General features: G+C 40.3%; 1 protein-coding gene across 1 annotated transcript in view; it reads right to left on the reverse strand.

Annotated features, from left to right (window-relative positions):
- Positions 1 to 18,687, reverse strand: part of FTO (fat mass and obesity associated) — a 410,630-nt gene that overhangs the window by 162,046 nt on the left and 229,897 nt on the right. The window contains exon 8 of the mRNA XM_011946598.1: positions 14,569 to 14,693. Coding sequence (XP_011801988.1) covers positions 14,569 to 14,693 — 125 coding nt within the window. The remainder of the gene's footprint in view (positions 1 to 14,568; positions 14,694 to 18,687) is intronic.

Raw genomic sequence — 18,687 nt, forward strand, 5'->3', positions numbered from 1 at the left:
GAGTTCACTAGCATTCACTAGAAAACTCACAAGTATCCAACTCTCATGCTCCCATCATCAAGAGCTCAGACGAATACTTCCTTCAGAAAGGCCGGTGCCTCTTTGGACATGAATTCCCCGTTCCATGTGTCCTTCAAATCCCTCTAAACCAGGTCTCTTATACAGCCACAGTGTAATGATCTTAGGCATCCTTGGTGCAAAAACTAGTAGATGTGTGGATGCAATAAAGTGCTCAGAAACACACAAGGAGAAATCACCAGCTAAGGGAATGGATCTCTCACTTTACAATGGTGAGTTCTCAACCTGCCACCAAAACCAGCACTGTTTGTGTACGCTTCACTCAGACTCACACTTTGATTTATACATGCAGATGTACTTTCTTAACACACCCTCTCCGACTTCCCTGCCACAGCCCATTTCCAATGCTACTAGAAGATGCTGTGCTTAATACAGCTTCCCAATTCTCCAAGGCCCCCTCAAAGCTTTTAAAGCTAGCATAACATGCAGAATTTCAAATGAAGTACCAACAGCAGAAAGATCATTTACAGTAACTATACAAACAAGCTAAATGAAAGACTTGTGTTCAGTCATTAAAAATAATAATGCTAAAGCCCCGAGGGCTGAAATGTAAAGCTTAGACTTCGTGTGAGGAAATAGAAAAGGAGTGTGTTTATTATCCCAATAAGATAACCTGTTAATTTATTTAGTAGGCAATTTTCGAGTACATTCGTTCACAGTGAAATCTCACTTTATCAGATTATAGGAAAAATCACCACCACAAATAAAATGCTCGTTCAAGCCAGGGGCTTTTGCAAGATAGAAATTACCATGTACGAGACCAGCAAGGGGTGGCTGGGAGGTGCTGCCATGAATAGCTTCCGCCCCCTTATTCTCCTCCTCTCCTGAACCAAGCCCAGAGTTAGTTATAGAGTTATCTATCTCACACTTTGCAGATGATGCCTAACATCATGACAACAGAGAAGAGGAAAGGTCTCTGGACCTGCCTACCTACAAGAAGTTTCTGTAAAGTAATGAATACAGACAGCCTGGGGACCATCCACCTGCGCTGCCTGCCTCTTCCTGCCTGCAAAGTGAAACCACCAGGGATTGGCAGAAGGTACTTGTCTGACAGGGCCAGGACAGCCTTTCTCCTCAGTGACAGCCTGGGCCTACCCTCTTAAACTTGACCCACCGTAATTCCTTCACAGTGCAGCGGCAAGGCAGCTGACAGTAGCAGCTGCAGCTCCTAAGCGAGATGGATGGAATTTTCATAACTAGTTCCCCAAGTTACATTTTACCTTCAAGATAATTTATGAGCTGCTCTGGAGCCTTGAAGAGACAATATGCTTGCCATAAAATTAACTGTAACAGTCTTGTAGGTTATAATTAACACTGGGAGGGTAGCACCAACTGGATGAAACACATGGTGTAATTGATGGTGAAACTGGAAATGAAGCAAGCTAACAATATCATTACTGTGCAGGCTGCCTTAGCAAAACCTATGCTTTCTGAGGGTTCATTGCAGTTGCCTCCCAGGCCCGTATTCTGGTAGGAAAGAGGCCAGAGCTGGGCAGAGGGGTGGAGGTTTGCTGGCAAGGCCATGGGGTACCTGGACAGATACGATGGCTGTCAACAGTCTGGAAAGAGAGCCATAGCAGAGCATCTGGCCGTATGCTTCCTGGAGTTCAGACCAGGCCCTACATAAGCCTTCCTTGTAGATACGACTTCATTTTCTCAGTAAACAGCAACTTTTTCAGTGAAAAAAATACATGAGGATAAAAAGAAGACAATAAGAACTTTCAAAATGCCCTTCCAAGGATTACAACATTTATTTAGCATACATTCTGGAAGCAAACAACTTCATATGAGCATATCTTAACAAAAAAATGAAGATGGTTAACTAAACCTAAAGGTTTATTAAAGTAAAAAGTGACGTCCTGAGCACCCTATCCAAAGTTGACTATGGAGAGAAAGCTGATCAGAAGAGTCCTGTCAAACACTCCTTTCTCAGAAAGAAGCACTAACCTATTCCTTTCACGCATAGATACTGAACAGTCTAACCAATACCTGAGAAGTACTGAACATTCTAAACACGTTGGAACGATTCAAATAATTCTAATAAGCATTTTTAAGGTGATTAACCTATTTTTGTTTTGTTTTCTGATTTGTTTGGTTTTGTTTTTTTGTCCTGGGACAATATACTGGCAAATTCTAATAAATGATGCAACAGTGTCCCCTACAGGCCAGCAGAGCTGTTCCTTCCCCTTCGCCCATCCTCCTCCACCATGACTTCCTCAACTGAAAGCCAGAGTTAAACTTTTATCTGTAACATTACAGAGTAAATTTGTAAAATACACTGGGGATACCCCTGAGATAGAATAAAATTACTACTCTTCATGTGCGGTAAATTGTTTCCTAGATATAAACAAACTGTACAGCTGGTGATTAACCCATTATGGAGTAGATAAATTGCTACCCTTTCACCTTAAGGGCACCTGCTGAAATCAGCCTTGACTAACACAGCCCCAAAATTACTTGACTTAGAGGATTTACAAAGATTTACAGATTCTCAGAGGCTAAACTTTGGTGTTCTAATTTTCACCCCTACTCTCCCACCTTCTAAAAGACCGTAACAAATATGAAAGAAATGATACAGCATATAAAGGTGATAACTTTCCTTTAAAAGATCAATAGTAGGGAGATTGATAATGCATTAGCTGGATACTATTTCCTTATAGAGATACACCCACAACTAAAAACTGTAAAATATGCTCAGTACCAGAGGAAATAAATATGTAAAGATACATTCCTGCCTACCTCCACACTGAGAAGGATCCTAGAAGGTCTCTAAAATACTAAGTGAACCATATGAGTGGTTGATAAAAACTAAAGCTTGTTACTGCTCTTGGCCAACCTGGGCCATCTTAGCTTAAATTCCATTTTCACTACTTACTAGCTGTTGCCTTGGGCAAGTTACTCTGCACTTCTATGCCTCGGTTTTCTCATCATATAAAGCATGTAAAACTGTCTGGAACATAGTGAGTTCTCAATAAATGCCAGCTGCTATTGTTATTAAAATTAGTACCATTGCAGATTTCAGGGAAAGTGGAAGTAGAGGAGTGAAACCCATCAGGAGTAACACCCACTTTTCCCTGCTCCCAGGGATCTCGCATATGGAGCCACTCCTTGTGAGAGCTGGAAGATGCCTTCCACTTTTGGGGTGATCGAGATCAAGTCGCTTGTTTTTTACATAAAGTTGTTAAGGCACAGAATGTCTATGACATACCCAGAGTCCTACAGCCACTAATGATGGGATTCCAACTTAAGTCCAGCCCTCCACCTGTCAATTCTGTGTGACAGTGCTGAGCGCAGAACACCAACTCTGTCTGGTGTTTTTCCCTGCATCAGTTTTGCAATATCAGGCCCCTACAAGGAGGCTAGGATATTTACTACATGGGGCATTCTCTCAAAGGAGAGGCCAATTTGGATAAGGGGGGCTGGGTTTATTCCTGGCTTTGTTGTTTTGATCTGGAGATCATGACAGGTCATTTTTATTGAACATCTAATATGTTACAGGTACTTGCTCTGGGTGTTTTACATTTAATTGCTTAATCAACCCTATGAAATGGGTTCGATTGTTATCATCCCCTAGGCAAATAACAAATGAGAAAATTGAGGCTCAGAGGGGTTAAGTAACTCATCTGGCTACAATCCACAATTGTAACTTGCCTGGAGTTACAGAAGTGCATCCAAGATTCAAACCGAAGCAATCTGACTCAGAATCTATGCCCCCAACCATATTAATGAAATTTACTCTGAAAGAAAACCATTTTTCCTTCACAAACTTTATACAATGGAAAGAAGGTAGCACAACTTTTATACAATGACCTATCCTCATGTATAAATTTCTTCCTATTTCTTCTCACTCATGCTTTGAGACAAACAGCTACCTATCCACTGGTAGTCAACACAATTGGGTAACGGAGCAGTATTTCTCACTGTGGCTGGGCACATAATGAGAGTCTTATGAGAACACTTAAGGAGAGCCTGTCTTCTTCCCTGGGATGTGGGTTTCCATGGAACCATGACTCAATCTCTTCCATGGTATTTATTATTCTACATTGTGTAATACATTTCCCCTAATCACATGTTACTCATCTCTGTAACCTCAGGACCTAAGATAGTGCCTCATACCAGGGAGGCACTTAAGAAATTTTTGTAGAACCAACGCATGACTGACAGATCACTCCCAACAACAAAAACCAGCATTTATGAAGTACTTGAGTGCATTATCACAGGTAATCCCCCAACACCTACGAGATAGGTCCGGCTTTGCCCATTCTCTCTTCAGAGAGATCTGTCAATATAATGTGGCCTGAATTTAAGCCTTCCTTCAAGTGAAGACCTTTAAAGTGACACAGGTCTTAGAAAAGGAAATGGGGACCAGGGTGTGGATAACTGAAGGAGAATTAACGTTATGGATTCCCTAGGATGGTGTTCCTCAGAAAACTAGCATCCCACGGCTACTTCCCAAATATGACCCACTGCAACTAGAAATGCAAATTTTACAACAAGTGATTACTTTATGACAAAGCTCAGAAAATAGAGTGGTGTATCTTTGTCTCAACTGAATGACTTTATTTTGGTCACTGTTGAGTGCTGGTGAATATACAGGGAATAGCAACTACATGTACATTTTACAAAAGAAATTTTCAGAGTTCCGCTTAGGAAAACAGTTCGTATCTGTCATTCCACTAGCATACAAGCTCCGTGAAAGAACTGTCATCAGTTTTGTTCACTGCTGTATTCCCAGAACCTGGAACGGTGCTTAGAAAACAACAGACATTTAATCAATGTATGTTGGAAAATTAAATGAATCAACATTTTCTCAAAAAGTTTAAGAAGCACTGCCCATAAGAAACAGCCAGCCAACAACTGATCGTGGTCAGAAACCTGCCAGAAACAGAGTTCATGCTAAAGCCCATGTGTTGATTTTATAAATAAGATGCACAGAAGTCAATTGGCTTTTGTCCCCCATAAAACTGTTCAAATGATGACAGTAACAATGGTAATAACATTAACAACACTTGCCTCCTTAAGATAAGTTGCTGTATCTTGGGGGAAAAAAGTAACCCTATCTCTAGACTCATTTAATCTTTGCTCTAAATTTATACAATGTTTCAATTCCTACACATTTATGAGGAGGTTTTATGGAGTTATCAGGTTTTATGGAGTAATCTGGATCAGAGACACAAAGAACTTTCTTCTGCTAAGGGCAGCAAAAAGTAGAGACTTACTAAAAGAGAAGGGACAGATGTCTTAAAAAAGACCCAGATGGCAACTAGCAGGCCAGTGCCTCCCTGCTTCTCCCTGGAATCTCTTCCATTTATTCCTCATGCCCACCCCAGCGCTGCAAACAACTTTACCTAGTAGCAATGGACAGCTACCCAACTACAGATGTCACAACTTCTAGTTCCCAACTAACTAGCTGTGCCGGAGTAAGCAGCCAGTCTCTTCAGTATGAATGATAGCAGCTGACATGGTCCGATGACACAATCACAGGCTGTCTCAGCAGATAACCGCATCAGTCTCATTATCCCATAGCCCATCCTCAAGGTGAGGAGCTCCACTTTTTGTGAACACAGCACCAAGTTGTAGTCCACATGCCAAGTCACCAATGCTAAGGTTCATAACTGTGCTGATATCACTACAGCAGACCAGGACATTAGCAGGTGACCAGGAAAAAATAGCTGTCTACAGACTGGAAGCCACATTAGCCTCAGCTTTGTCCCCATCCCTACTGAACTAAAACCCATCCCTTTATTCAAAGGCATGTCCCAAGGGCAGTCTTTACAACTCTCTTCTTCCCCGCCATACCAGTTCTTCCTCTTCTCACCCAGCTCCATTCAACTTCCAGGAAAGGCAACAAATTGGGAATGGTGGCTCAGGGAGGAGACCATGTCTTTTTGTCCTGGTCTTAGCCCAGACTCATGGTGTTCTCTTCCTCAAGTACACTGGAGTCAGCCTGTGCACATGGCATCCCTCTTCGCTCATGCTGGAATAAGGGCCTGAGGTACCATCTTGGGGCTTAAGCACCAGAGAACTGCATAATAGAGATTTCTCCTTATTTCCAGTTTCAAGGCTTCCACCCCCTGGCAAGGTAAGACGAATAACCAATGCTTACTTCCAATATCAGAGAACCATCCTGACTTCCAATTTCAAGATTTCCACACCAGGCAAGGTTAAGAAAAAGAGCAAAAAAAGCAACAGGCCAATATCACAAGTGGTCATACCCCTTCAAAATTAATAAAGACAAAGTACTTATAAACACTGGAATAGATTGAGAGGAAAGTTATTTCATAAATTTGAGTGTCAGGCATTCTTCTAGACGCCAGGGATATGTGGTAAACAGGTAATGAGGTCCTTTGATAGAGGGCATTATTCTAATGGAAGAGATAGCTTAATTTTTACAAAGATCTGGGGTGCAAATTTGTTCTTTTGTTTTGAGACAGGGTCTCGCTCTGTCGCCCAGGCTGGAGTGTCGTGATGCAATCGGCTCACTGCAACCGCTGCCTCCTGGGCTCAAGTGCTTCCCCCTACCTCAGCCTCCCGAGTAGCCGGGACAACAGGTGTGCGCCACCACGCCTGGCTAGTTTTTTGTACTTTTTGTAGAGATGGGGTTTTACCATGTTGCCCCGGCTGTTCTTGAACTCCTGAGCTCGAGCAATCGGCCCGCCTCAGCCTCCTAAAGAGTTGGGATTATAGGTGCGAGCCACTGCACCTCACCTGGGGTGTATGTTTTACAGCTGGTAAACAAATAAATGTCCTATCCTTACAAAACTTTCATTCTGGAAGAAGAGATAAAAATGTAAACACAGAATCAAGTCCATATATAATTAATGTCAGGTTACTTCATTTTTAAAGCTTCTATCAAAATATAAGTTCCCTTAGGGCAGACCCCATTGCTAAATTACCTTACAGTTTCACAGTGCCTCACAGTAAAAAGAGTTAAAGTGTGTGTGCTAGCCATTGTATTCTTATTAACTACCACCTCCACATTAAAGTAAATTATTCCACAGTTGAGACTCGAGTCATACTCATCTTGATATTCCCCACAGTGTCTAGCACAGTTACTTGCACCTAATAAACACTCAATAAATAATAGTTAATTGCTAAACTGAATGGTGCTGACTTGTCGGTTTTGCATACAATCCGTGACTAGCTAGGAGGCAGAAGGAGAGACAGATACCCGTGGAGAACACCTCAATGTGCTAGTTTTAGAACCCAAGCTGATCCACATAAGTAACTTACACAAAGTGTTATACTTGTTGAGCCCAGATCAAAGTTCTAAAGCTGATTAGCTTGGAATAGTAAATCCTATTCATTACACATTCTAGGTTCTAACAACCAGACTTTACAGACTTAACAAAGATGTCCAGAGTGGAACCATTCTGGGGGTAGGTGGTAATGGCTGGGGTCACAGAGAATAGAAAGATGACTAATAATAAGACCGTTGTTTTACTAGTCCAGAAAAAAATGGAAACTTGGAAGTTTTTGGAGCTGTCAAAGCCCAATATGAGGATTATCTGGACCTTAAGAGAGTCACTTTTAACTAGAAGCAAGTAGTTTCTAAAAGCTTTTCTAAGAAACTTCCATAAACATTATTTGAAATGAATCTCAGCACCATTTTTAAGGCTCCTTGGACCCAAACGAAGTTGTCTCCTATGGGAGTACAGTAAGTCCTGTTTGAGCCTAAAAGTTAAAGAGCTATAAATGAACTGAGTTTCCATTTAATCAGGCTACATTCCTATCCAGTGTGCAATGTTGAACGAACTGTAAGAGAATGGTAGGAGAAACAAGTAGGTAATCTCTAGAAAAAAATAAGTGGGGCCACATGCAAATAAATAAAGAGTCAGGTCTGACCATGGTAACGTGGAAACAAGCACTGCTGCAACTTAATGACAGCCCCATTTGGAACCCCACTCCTTCTACAAACCAAATATTCTTAATAGGCTTGTGAGCTCTTTACCACTAACAAGAGGGGTAAGGAAGTCCTTAAGTCCGCCATGTTTTAAAACGTCCTATTGAAAAAACAATAGTTTTCAAAAAGCACAGGAAAAGATGCTCGACACCATAAGTCATTAGAGAAATGCGATTCAAACCACAATAATATACCACTAGGGCCGGGCGCGGTGGCTCAAGCCTGTAATCCCAGCACTTTGGGAGGCCGAGACGGGCGGATCACGAGGTCAGGAGATTGAGACCATCCTGGCTAACACGGTGAAACCCCGTCTCTACTAAAAAATACAAAAAGCTAGCTAGGCGAGGTGGCGGGCGTCTGTAGTCCCAGCTACTCGGGAGGCTGAGGCAGGAGAATGGCGTAAACCCGGGAGGCGGGGCTTGCAGTGAGCTGAGATCCGGCCACTGCACTCCAGCCCGGGCGACAGAGCGAGACTCCGTCTCAAAAAAAAAAAAAAAAAAAAATACCACTAGGATGTCTATAGTTCAAAAAAAAAAAAAAATGAAAATAACAGGTAATGATGAGGACATAGAAAAATTGGAAACTTTGTGCGTTTTTGGTGGGGAACATAAGATGGTGTAAAATATGTGAAAAACAGCCTGGCAGTTCTTCAAAAAGTTAGACACAGAATTACCATATGACCCAGCAATTCCATTCCTAGGTATATACCCAAGAGAGCTGAAAACATGTCACTCAAAAACTTGTACATGAATGTTTATAGCAGCATTATTCATGATAGCCAGAAAGTCAACCCACCCAAATGTCCATCAATTGATTACTGTCCAACAACCCAAATGCCCATCAGTTGATTACCGGATAAATAAAATTTGGCACATCTATATAGTGGAGTATTAATCAGCAGTAAAAAAGAATGAAGTACTTATATGCTATAGCATGGATGCATCCCACAATCAGTATGCCAAATGAAAGAAGTCAGACGTAAAAGGCTACGTATTGTATGATTTCATTTATAAGAAATGTTACAAATAGGCAAATCTGTAGAGATAAAAAGTAGATTGGTGCTTGCTCGGGACTGTGGAGAGAAGGGGAAATTGAAGGTGGCTGTTAACAGACGCAGGGTTTCATTTTGCGGGAAGGAAGATGCTCTGGAATTGGATAGTGGTAATAGTTGCACAATTAACTGTACACTTTAACAGTTAACTGTACACTTTAAAATGATAAATTTTGTTGTATGAAATTTTACACTATATATGACTTGTACCTCAATTTTTTAAAAAATCCTAATGACCTTGCTTTTGTCTCTCTCTCTCTTTTTTTTTTTTTTTTTTTTTATTTATACCTCACTTAGCAAAAATTTAGGGCCATGGCTTTAAAGTTAAAAAGCATAATTGATTCTCAAGTATTTTTTTCTGCTCACTCAAAATCCCCACAGACATAAGACAGCCAAGCCAAAACCTTGATGAAAAATATGCTAACTTTGGATAATGTTTAAAAGCCTTCTGTTTTGATTTTTTAACATAACTATTGTCTGGGTGAGGCTTGTGTTACAAGACAATATAGTTCAATATAAAGGGTTTTCAATAACACAACAATTCTAGTCTTCCAAGACATCTACCATTAAATACTTTCCCGAGTGGGTCAGAGAATTTGCCACTCTGTTGTGATAATGATGGTTCCACTGCTTTCCTTGCCACTGCCTCTCACAGCCTCTTTCTAGGAAACTTCTACATTCTCATCCCCAGATAAACCCTGAAATTGGCCACTTAGCTCACTCTCTATTATGCACAGCATCTCATGCAGTAGGTATACAAAATATACGAAAAGATGCTTACTGAATGAAATCATTCTCGTTTCAGAAAGCGGACTCATGGCATGTGCCACTCATCTCTGCAGAAAAGTACAGAGCTGCATGGCCTCCATCATCACTGGTCTGAAATTAGGACTCTATGTTCATGAGAAACTGGGGGAGAGCTTTAAATAGACTAGTCTTATCAATTGGTGGTACATAAACAGACGAATAGTGTATAGTGACCTCATCCATTGTTGGCAATAATTAGCATCGCTATGATGTTTCTTTGGAAAAAGGAATAAAGAAAGAACCAAACATACCTACTCAGTTAACATTATGTGCTTTCTTCTTATATTTACAGAAAAACTGCCAGGTTGTAGTAGGAATAAGACTGTTCAAGAGTCACACATATACTTCATACTAAAGAGTGCACAATAGTCGGTGGTCAGATGCTGACATGGACACACATTTTTTGGAAAAGCATTTTCTCTAACACTTGATTTACCTACATTACTGAAATGAAGCAAGCAGGCAGAACAAAATCTTTGATTCTCATTCTGACTTCTTCAAGGCAAAGGAAGCCCATTCCGTTTCTGAAGCTAAACTATAAATAATTATTCCATAATAAACAACACCCTCAAAATTTTCAGCCATCTAGGAAAGACACCAGGGCTTTATAGAAAATAAACAAGGCAGTGATTTTTATTATATTTTATTTAGAAAGACAACTCGGGTGTGGACACTGAACTGCACCTTTTCTTTGGAGCACTTTTCAAATGATAATTTCTTCCACTGTCACCATTAAATCTTAATCCATTCCAGCTCGTTGTATGGGTCATTGAGTCTATATGTACTGCTGTTATTTTAAAATGTTTCCCCTTGGTAGGAAAGAGGGGGAGAAAAGATGTTGAGAGCCAGATGGGCCTCTTCACAGTTCATTTATCAAACCTAATATGCCGGGCCCCACCCTCCTCTCACTCACGATTGCGGTTAAACTTCCATATAATTTGGTGATCATTTTCATTATCAGAGAGTGACCCTAAAGTAGCCTATCCTGGGACACCCGGTCCTTGCAGCTGCTCTTTTTCTGCCTTTTCCTACAGTAGACCCTAAGAACCTCAGAGTTTATTAGCTGCAGACCGACCTTTGGGCTACGCAGGTCAAGAAGGGGTCAGATCAGAGGGCTCGCCCACTTCTTTAAAAGCTATAACAAGCTGTCCATCAGGCAGAGGGGACTGGATAAACAAAGGCGAATCTTCAGAAATTCTGTCCCACTTCTGTTAACACTTACCCTGCATTCACACAGCTTCTCCCGATGTCCTTTGGATCATTCAACTCTAGGGAAGTGAATAGACAGCCCTAATAAGCCTATTTGGAGAGGGTTGTTTATGGGATTATGAAGCTTGGAGAAGGAAACCCGTAGCACTCAGATGTGCCTCTAGAGTCGCTGGGTTGTGTGACACTGTGACAAACTCGGTTACCCCAAGTCATGCAAAATTGACACTTTCCTCAAGAAGCTAAATTACAAGGAACATATGCTTCAGTTTAAGAGACTTCAATGAGTCCCAAACAATGGCTTGGCGTCCGACCTGAGAGACAGACAAATATTTTATAACTAGGTTACAAGTTTTACTTTAAAAATTCTCCCTAATATGATCGCAAATGAACCTGCTAAAGAGAGGTAAAAACCTTTATTACAAAAGACTTATACTAAAGTTATTGCCAGCTGCAGCAGCTCCATTGACCTAAATTTCTTGAAGTTGTACAATTCATAATGCACTCTCTAATGTGCAATATAAGGTAATTAGAGTCATCTGTATTTAACTTTCAGAGGAAAAAAATTTCTATTATCTAATCTAACTGATCCCCTGATAGCTTTGATGAAAGTAAAATACTGTAACCTATTGCTTGGCCTTTGGTGAGTGCTAATTATTTTCTGTCAAAGCACATTTTTCCTTGTGTAATTCCGAAGTACACAACAGGCCAATCTCTAAAACACAGGCTGCTCAGTAAGCACCGCAGTGGATGTTTTATAACTTTCACCACCACCCGTTTGACAGCTACTCGAGGCAATGCCCAATTCCAGACAGCCAGATGACACTTTGATGAGGAAAAGAAAGGTGTATGGTAACCGTCTGTTTATACAGATCGCATGGATGAGTCTGTAGATAGGTCACTAAGATGGGAAACATCAAATGGGGGTGGAGAAGCGGTGGGGAGAAGGATTATGGTTATTTAATACTCTGACGACACTTCTCCTTCTGAGATCTCAAGACACTAGCCTCTTGAAATTTTCTTTCAGGTGTTTAGTTTTAAGGGGGTCTGCACAGTGTCAGCTGTTAAGCTCTTTCTTTCCTCCTCCCTTAACACAAAGGACTTGAGAATTTTTGTTTCAGTTGCTAGACTACATCAACTTCAACACTGGCTCCAGCTCCTGATTAAATTGTTAGCAGTAAGGGCCGAAATGCTGAAAGCAGATTCCTTTTAAACAGGCCACTTTGACCATGTTGTCTAATGATTTAGTGTATTAAAAAATTATTGTTAACAAACCAAATGCACTCAACAAAAAATATCCATTTGCGCTCTCACTGGGCCACACGGTCTTTGGGTGGAAGGGAACCAGAGGAGAGATTACGGGGAAATTCTTTTTTTTTTTTTTTTTTGAGACGGAGTCTCGCTCTGTCGCCCAGGCTGGAGTGCAGTGGCCGGATCTCAGCTCACTGCAAGCTCCACCTCCCGGGTTCACGCCATTCTCCTGCCTCAGCCTCCCGAGTAGCTGGGACTACAGGCGCCCGCTACCTCGCCCAGCTAGTTTTTTGTATTTTTTAGTAGAGACGGGGTTTCACCGTGTTAGCCAGGATGGTCTCGATCTCCTGACCTTGTGATCCGCCCGTCTCGGCCTCCCAAAGTGCTGGGATTACAGGCTTGAGCCACCGCGCCCGGCCCGGGAAATTCTTTCTTCTTCCCATTCTAGTTAACTGGAATCATCATGAGGATGACATAAAACATCAAACAGAGACAAAAAACCCCTTAGATGTCCACAAACTGATATTCCATTCCTTAATATGTATCCTTTAATGAATATGCATGCTTAACTTATAATACAAAGAAAATTTTAGAATTAATTATTGAAAGGTAAATTGGAAATCATTTAGTCGTTACTTTGGTTGAAACCGTCTGCCACTGGCCAGGTGTGGTGGCTTGCACCTGTAATCTCAGCACTTTGGGAGGCCAAGGCAAGAGGATCACTTGAGACAAGGAGTTTAAGACCAGCCTGGGCAACATGACAAGACCCTGTGTCTATTTTTATAAACATTTTTTTTTAGAAGGAAAAAAAAGAAACTGTCTGCCATTTATGCTGACCACACCACCAAAATGATGGGGGAAGGGGAGGGTGAGTATCATTGGGAATGTTAAAATTACTATTTAAATACAAGTCTGAATTTAAAAATAGTACATATTTGAAAAAGCAGCTTTCTGATATCCAATGAGAATAAATACTTATATTGTCTCCTTTCTTGGGAAATGCTCATCTTCAGCCTTGTTCAGACAAACCTATTTTATGATAATTATTACTAGTAAAGCTATGAATTATTATAAATTCTGTTGCATGAAGTCATTTGGAGAATATTATGTCTATCAATAAATGTTCTTGACTTCCAGGCACATAGAATTTTTAAGCACCAAATAAGACTCTGAGACAAAATATGCCATACCTTTCCTGATTCCTCTTCCTCTGGCTTAGAGACAGATGACAATTCAATAACTTTTACAAACTACAGATCTGAAAGATAATGTTCACATTTGGGAGAACTAGTTCTAGCCTCCCACATATCAACTGTTTTTCAAAAAAGAACAGGATAACATGGTATTTACTATGCAAGCATCAGTTCTGTAAAAACTGATGATTTAAAGAAAGTCTTCACCAGTAACACAGTTTCTAAGCACAGGTAACTCCATGGAAAGAGACCAGGTTGAAACAAGAGTCATTCCTAGTTGGTTAACCCTAAAAATCGGGTTGATAAATAGGCTACAGTCATTGCCACATAACAACATTTTGAGATTTTGGTCAACGGCGAACCTTACATATGTCAGTGGTTCTGTTCCATAAGATTATAACAGCATATTTTTGTAGTACCTTTTCAATATTTAGCTATGCTTAGATATACTAATACTTACCATTGTGTTACAACTGCTTATAATATTCAGTACAGCAACATGTTGTACAGGTTTGCAGCCCCGGAGCAACAGACTATACCATATAGCCTAGGTGTATAGTAGGCTATGTCATCAAGGTTTGCGTAAGTGCACTCTATGATGTTCATACAATGGCGAAATCACCTAAGAACACATTTCTCAGAACCTATCCCCATCATTAAGGGATGCATGACTATACTTTCAAGTAATCTGCCCTGCACAGAGTGATCTAGGAGCGCTATATGGATTTCCCAGACATCTGCTCTAATGAAATAGCAATGTTAGTCTTTTAGACTGTTGATTAAAAAGGGTTCTTCAGCATCAGGTACTTATACTACATTATGTTCAAAATGCAAACATTTATGCTAAATGTTATATTCAGGAATAAATTGTGTAAATATACTGATGATGTCAATGGATCATTACAATTAATATAGGTGCCGTGGGTAGGAAAGCTAACTTTAGCTGAAAGCATCTTAAATGTGCTTATTTTTCATGGCCCCTCAAAGGAAGGGGATGAGGCCAGCCGTAAGGGAAGGCTTGGCCAAATATAGTTCTTGTTTGTCAAGAACAACAAATCCCGTTTCATAACAGAACTAACCTGGCATGCCATTCTCTCCTCAGGTTCTGGCGTGCAGTGAGCGAGGCAAGGATGGCAGTCAAGATTTCATTCCTTTGTTCCACGGGGAGCCCCTCTCTTTTAACTTCATGAAGCACAGCATTTGTCTACAAGAAATGATCCAAAACAGAAAGAAAAAGTGAAAAATTAATAATAAAAAAAAAGCCCATAAGCAAATAAGGACAGTAAATCAATGGCTTTTTTATTACAGTTCCCCTGCTAACAAATCAATACAGTAAATGATGGCCAAAAATGGCCAGCATATATTTTGTATTTAATCAATGTACATGGCACATAAGGTAAACTCTAAAGCTCCATTGCCTTAAGTAACACATCAAGATACTGCACATTCTTACTCTAATTTTCTCAGCACACCAATGATTTTTTTTCCCTGGGAATTGCCTACCATGAGCTATTATTAGAAATGATTTTCACGTACACTTCACTGTGAGTTGTTTGTTTTGCCTTTTTAAAAAGAGCAGCCTCTGACTTTCACTCTCTGTTTCCTGCCACCCAGCTGAGGCTTTCTCTGCCTCTCTTATTTGAATCATTACTTTAAATTTCTACCCATGCCAGCAACGTTTGGCGGGGAAAGAAGAGAGAAGATTCACTCATTTTCCTTGCTTGTTGCAAATCAAGATCTTGCAAAAAAAAAAAAAAAAGGGAACACAAAAATCAGAAAGACCATTTCTTCGAATGAATATCTCAAAGAACATCTTTAGATTTTACAGATGTTGTTTTTTAATTTAAAGTTAGTGTGGCTTCTTTGGAGATTTTATAACCAAAGCAATCGCTAAAAGGAATGAAATTGTCACTACAATGTCAATGAAATTGTCTGTGTTCTAAGTCATTCAATATATTCCTTATCTAACAGATGCCAATATATTTGTTTACTTAAAGAGCACACCCATAACCTGGTTCTCCTGTAACTTGAAACACTACTCCCTTACTCTTTTATAGCATTTGATAGTGCATATTTAATATCATCATGACAACCTTGAGGAGTAGTGAACATTTGTTTTTTCTATTGCCTAAATCCATACTTCATCCCCTTTGTCTGGCAACATCACCTAAATCTCCCCTTACACTGTCTTTTCTTTCATGGTATAAAGTCTTAGAGGGACTGTCAACCAAGGTGTCCTATCCTCCCCTATTGAAGGATGTGGGCCAGACCAACCTGATCCTTTTCCAGGACTTTAGACTCTTGAGAGGAATGATATAGAAATGGGGGAAAATGCTGAGGCAATTTATCAATTCCCTTAATTCCTTCCACCCATGGTTCTCAGAGTATCTCTAGTTCCTGGAACTTTCTGAGTCCAGATCATTCACTTTTCCTTTGATAGTGTCAGTCACCCAGTATCCTTTCAATAAAGTCCCATTTTGTTTAAATTCACCAGGGCTGGGCACAGTGGCTCATGCCTGTAATCCCAGCACTTTGGGAGGCTGAGGTGGGCAGGTTGCTTGAGGTCAGGAGTTTGAAACCAGCCTTCCTAACATGGCGAAACCCCATCTCTACTAAAAATACAAAAATTTGCCAGGCGTGGTGGCACGCACATATAATAACAGCTACTTAGGACGCTAAGGCAGGAGAATAGCTTGAAACTCGGGAGATGGAGTTTGCAGTGAGCTGAGATCACATCACTGTACTATAGCCTGGGCAACAGAGTGAGGCTCCATCTCAAAAAAAAAAAAAAAAAAAAAATCATCAGAACCTGTTTCTGTTGCTTATCAAAAATGTTAACGGATGCAAACAGGTAAGTCAGAAAATAGTCCTCCATTGTGAAGAAGCCTGGATAATCTACCTGACACTAGCCAGGAAAAGGACCCTGATCTTGCCTCCTAGGTCCAGTATTCCATCTACTGTGCTGGAAGACGTGCCCAGTTGGACAGTCAAGCAGCTTCTGTGGTAACATTTTCAGCCCTCCAGCACAAGGAGGAACGTTCAGCTTCTCTAGGTAATTCCAGGGCATGAAATCCAAGATCCAGAGGTTGCAAATTCAAATACTCACTAGGCCAGGCACATAACATGACTGAGTTAAGCAGAGGTTACTAAAAGAGAGCACATGTTCTGCCTTAAAAAGGCAGCCACTATTCAGATCCAGCCAGCTCTGCCACTCAGAAAAGCTGGCTCATTGATGCCAGATTCATGAATTTTCAAAATAAACAAGAAATCTGGTGTGGGGTGTGTGTGTGTGTGTGTGTGTGTGTGTGTGTGTTTAATGTGAAAACCAATTTTTGTAAATCTTGTAAACTCATTAAAATTAAACAAAAAATACCACGTGGGTCAAACGAGAAACACCAATGGGCTGAATAGAACTTAGGCAGCTATCAATCTGTGATCTCTAATCTAAGAGATGTCTAATTTCAGAGAGGTCTGAGCATTAGCAGGTATTCTAACAACAGTACTACTCCTTGTCTGTGACACCCTACTTCATGTACTTAAAGTTGAAAGGAACTTCAAAAAGTCATGTAGTTTATCAGCCAGGCGTAGTGGCTCACACCTGTAATCCCAGCACTTTGGGAGGCCGAGGCGAGTGGATCACCTAAGGTTAGTAATTCAAGACCAGCCTGGCCAACATGGCGAAACCCCGTCTCTACTAAAATTATAAAAAATTAGCTGGGTGTGGTGGCAGGCATTTGTAATCCCAGCTACTCAGGAGGCTGAGGTAGGAGAATCGCTTGAACCCAGGAGGCGGAGTTTGCAGTGAGCTAAGACCACACCATCGCACTCCAGCCCGGGCAATAAGAGGGAACCTCTGTCTCAAAAAAAAAAAAAACAAGTCACATAGTTTATCGTTTTGTCTATGGGTACATATCATCTTACCAAAATGCAAAAATGCATTAAATGAAAGACAAAGTAGACATCCAGCTAGCTCCAAAAACATGATCAAAACAAAATTATTTCCCTCTGTAAATCTATTAAAATGTTTATTTTTTAAAGTCATTTACCTCTTCCTTGCCTTTCATATCACTTACATTTTATCCAGGGGCCCTTGTTTTCCATAGGCCCTGAACCGTCTCTAAGAGGGGAAGGAACAAGGATGTAAGAAAGAAAGTTTCACAAAGAAAGGGGATGTTGCCTGTTTAGTCAACACTGTATCCCCATTGCCCACAAAATATCTGTCAAATCAGTGAACAAAGAAGGGATTTGAAAAATAAGTATTACAAAAACAAAGAACAATGAAAGCTCTCTTAAGAAATTACTATTACATAAATGATAAACTCATAAAAGGGATAAACTAAGAAATAGTTATGTGCTTTATCACTTCACAAAAGGATTCACTCTAAGGTTTCTTTAAATAACCAGACCCTCTAGTTCAAGAGTTTCCTAAACTTCAGTTATTCTAGCACATCTTCATAATTCTTGCCATATTTGTATATGAACTATATAATACAGTATTTAATATTTTTCTTTAAATTGACTCACTTTTCATAGTAATTTCTAGATAAAAGTAAAAAAAGAAAAAAATACTATGAAAATTGGCTCATTTTAAAAAATATATAAATTCACTTCAAAAGAAAAATGGAAAAACCAATGGTACTTATAAATGAGAAGATAATCATAAAAGTAAATATATTATAAAGAAAACTATATATTTATTTCATTCTAGACAGGAATCGTTGCTTGCTGAAGGCTCTGAGGCTAAAGCATGCTCCCTCTTTGTAAAGGAAGATATTAACAAGTGGTGGAGAATAATGATGCAGCAGATTTAAATGAAAACTTCCTTGACATAATCATATAAACAGATGGAGCTGAAGGGAGAATCACTGCCTCAGTGTGGTCCTCACGTGCAGAGTCCCCAAGTGCCACCTTGCATCACCCTGTATCACCTGTGGTCCACATCTCACACTGTGGGTGCACTTCCCTATTGCAATGGTTTTTAAACACTTTGCAGATAAAGTTCTTTTCTCCCCAAATGTATCCTTACATGCAACTCCAATATATACAACAAACAAAACTGGAACAATTCTCTTTGAAGCTGGTATGGAGGACCTAGAGGTCCTCCCTTTGTTATTGGGCATCTTCTCAAAGCCCCAAGGCACTGTGAAACACAATCCGCCAACACCAACCCAAGAGCATCTAAAATAGCATTCGAGTTT

Source organism: Colobus angolensis, unplaced genomic scaffold (genome assembly GCF_000951035.1).
Source record: "Colobus angolensis palliatus isolate OR3802 unplaced genomic scaffold, Cang.pa_1.0 Scaffold251, whole genome shotgun sequence".
Lineage (NCBI taxonomy): Eukaryota > Metazoa > Chordata > Mammalia > Primates > Cercopithecidae > Colobus > Colobus angolensis.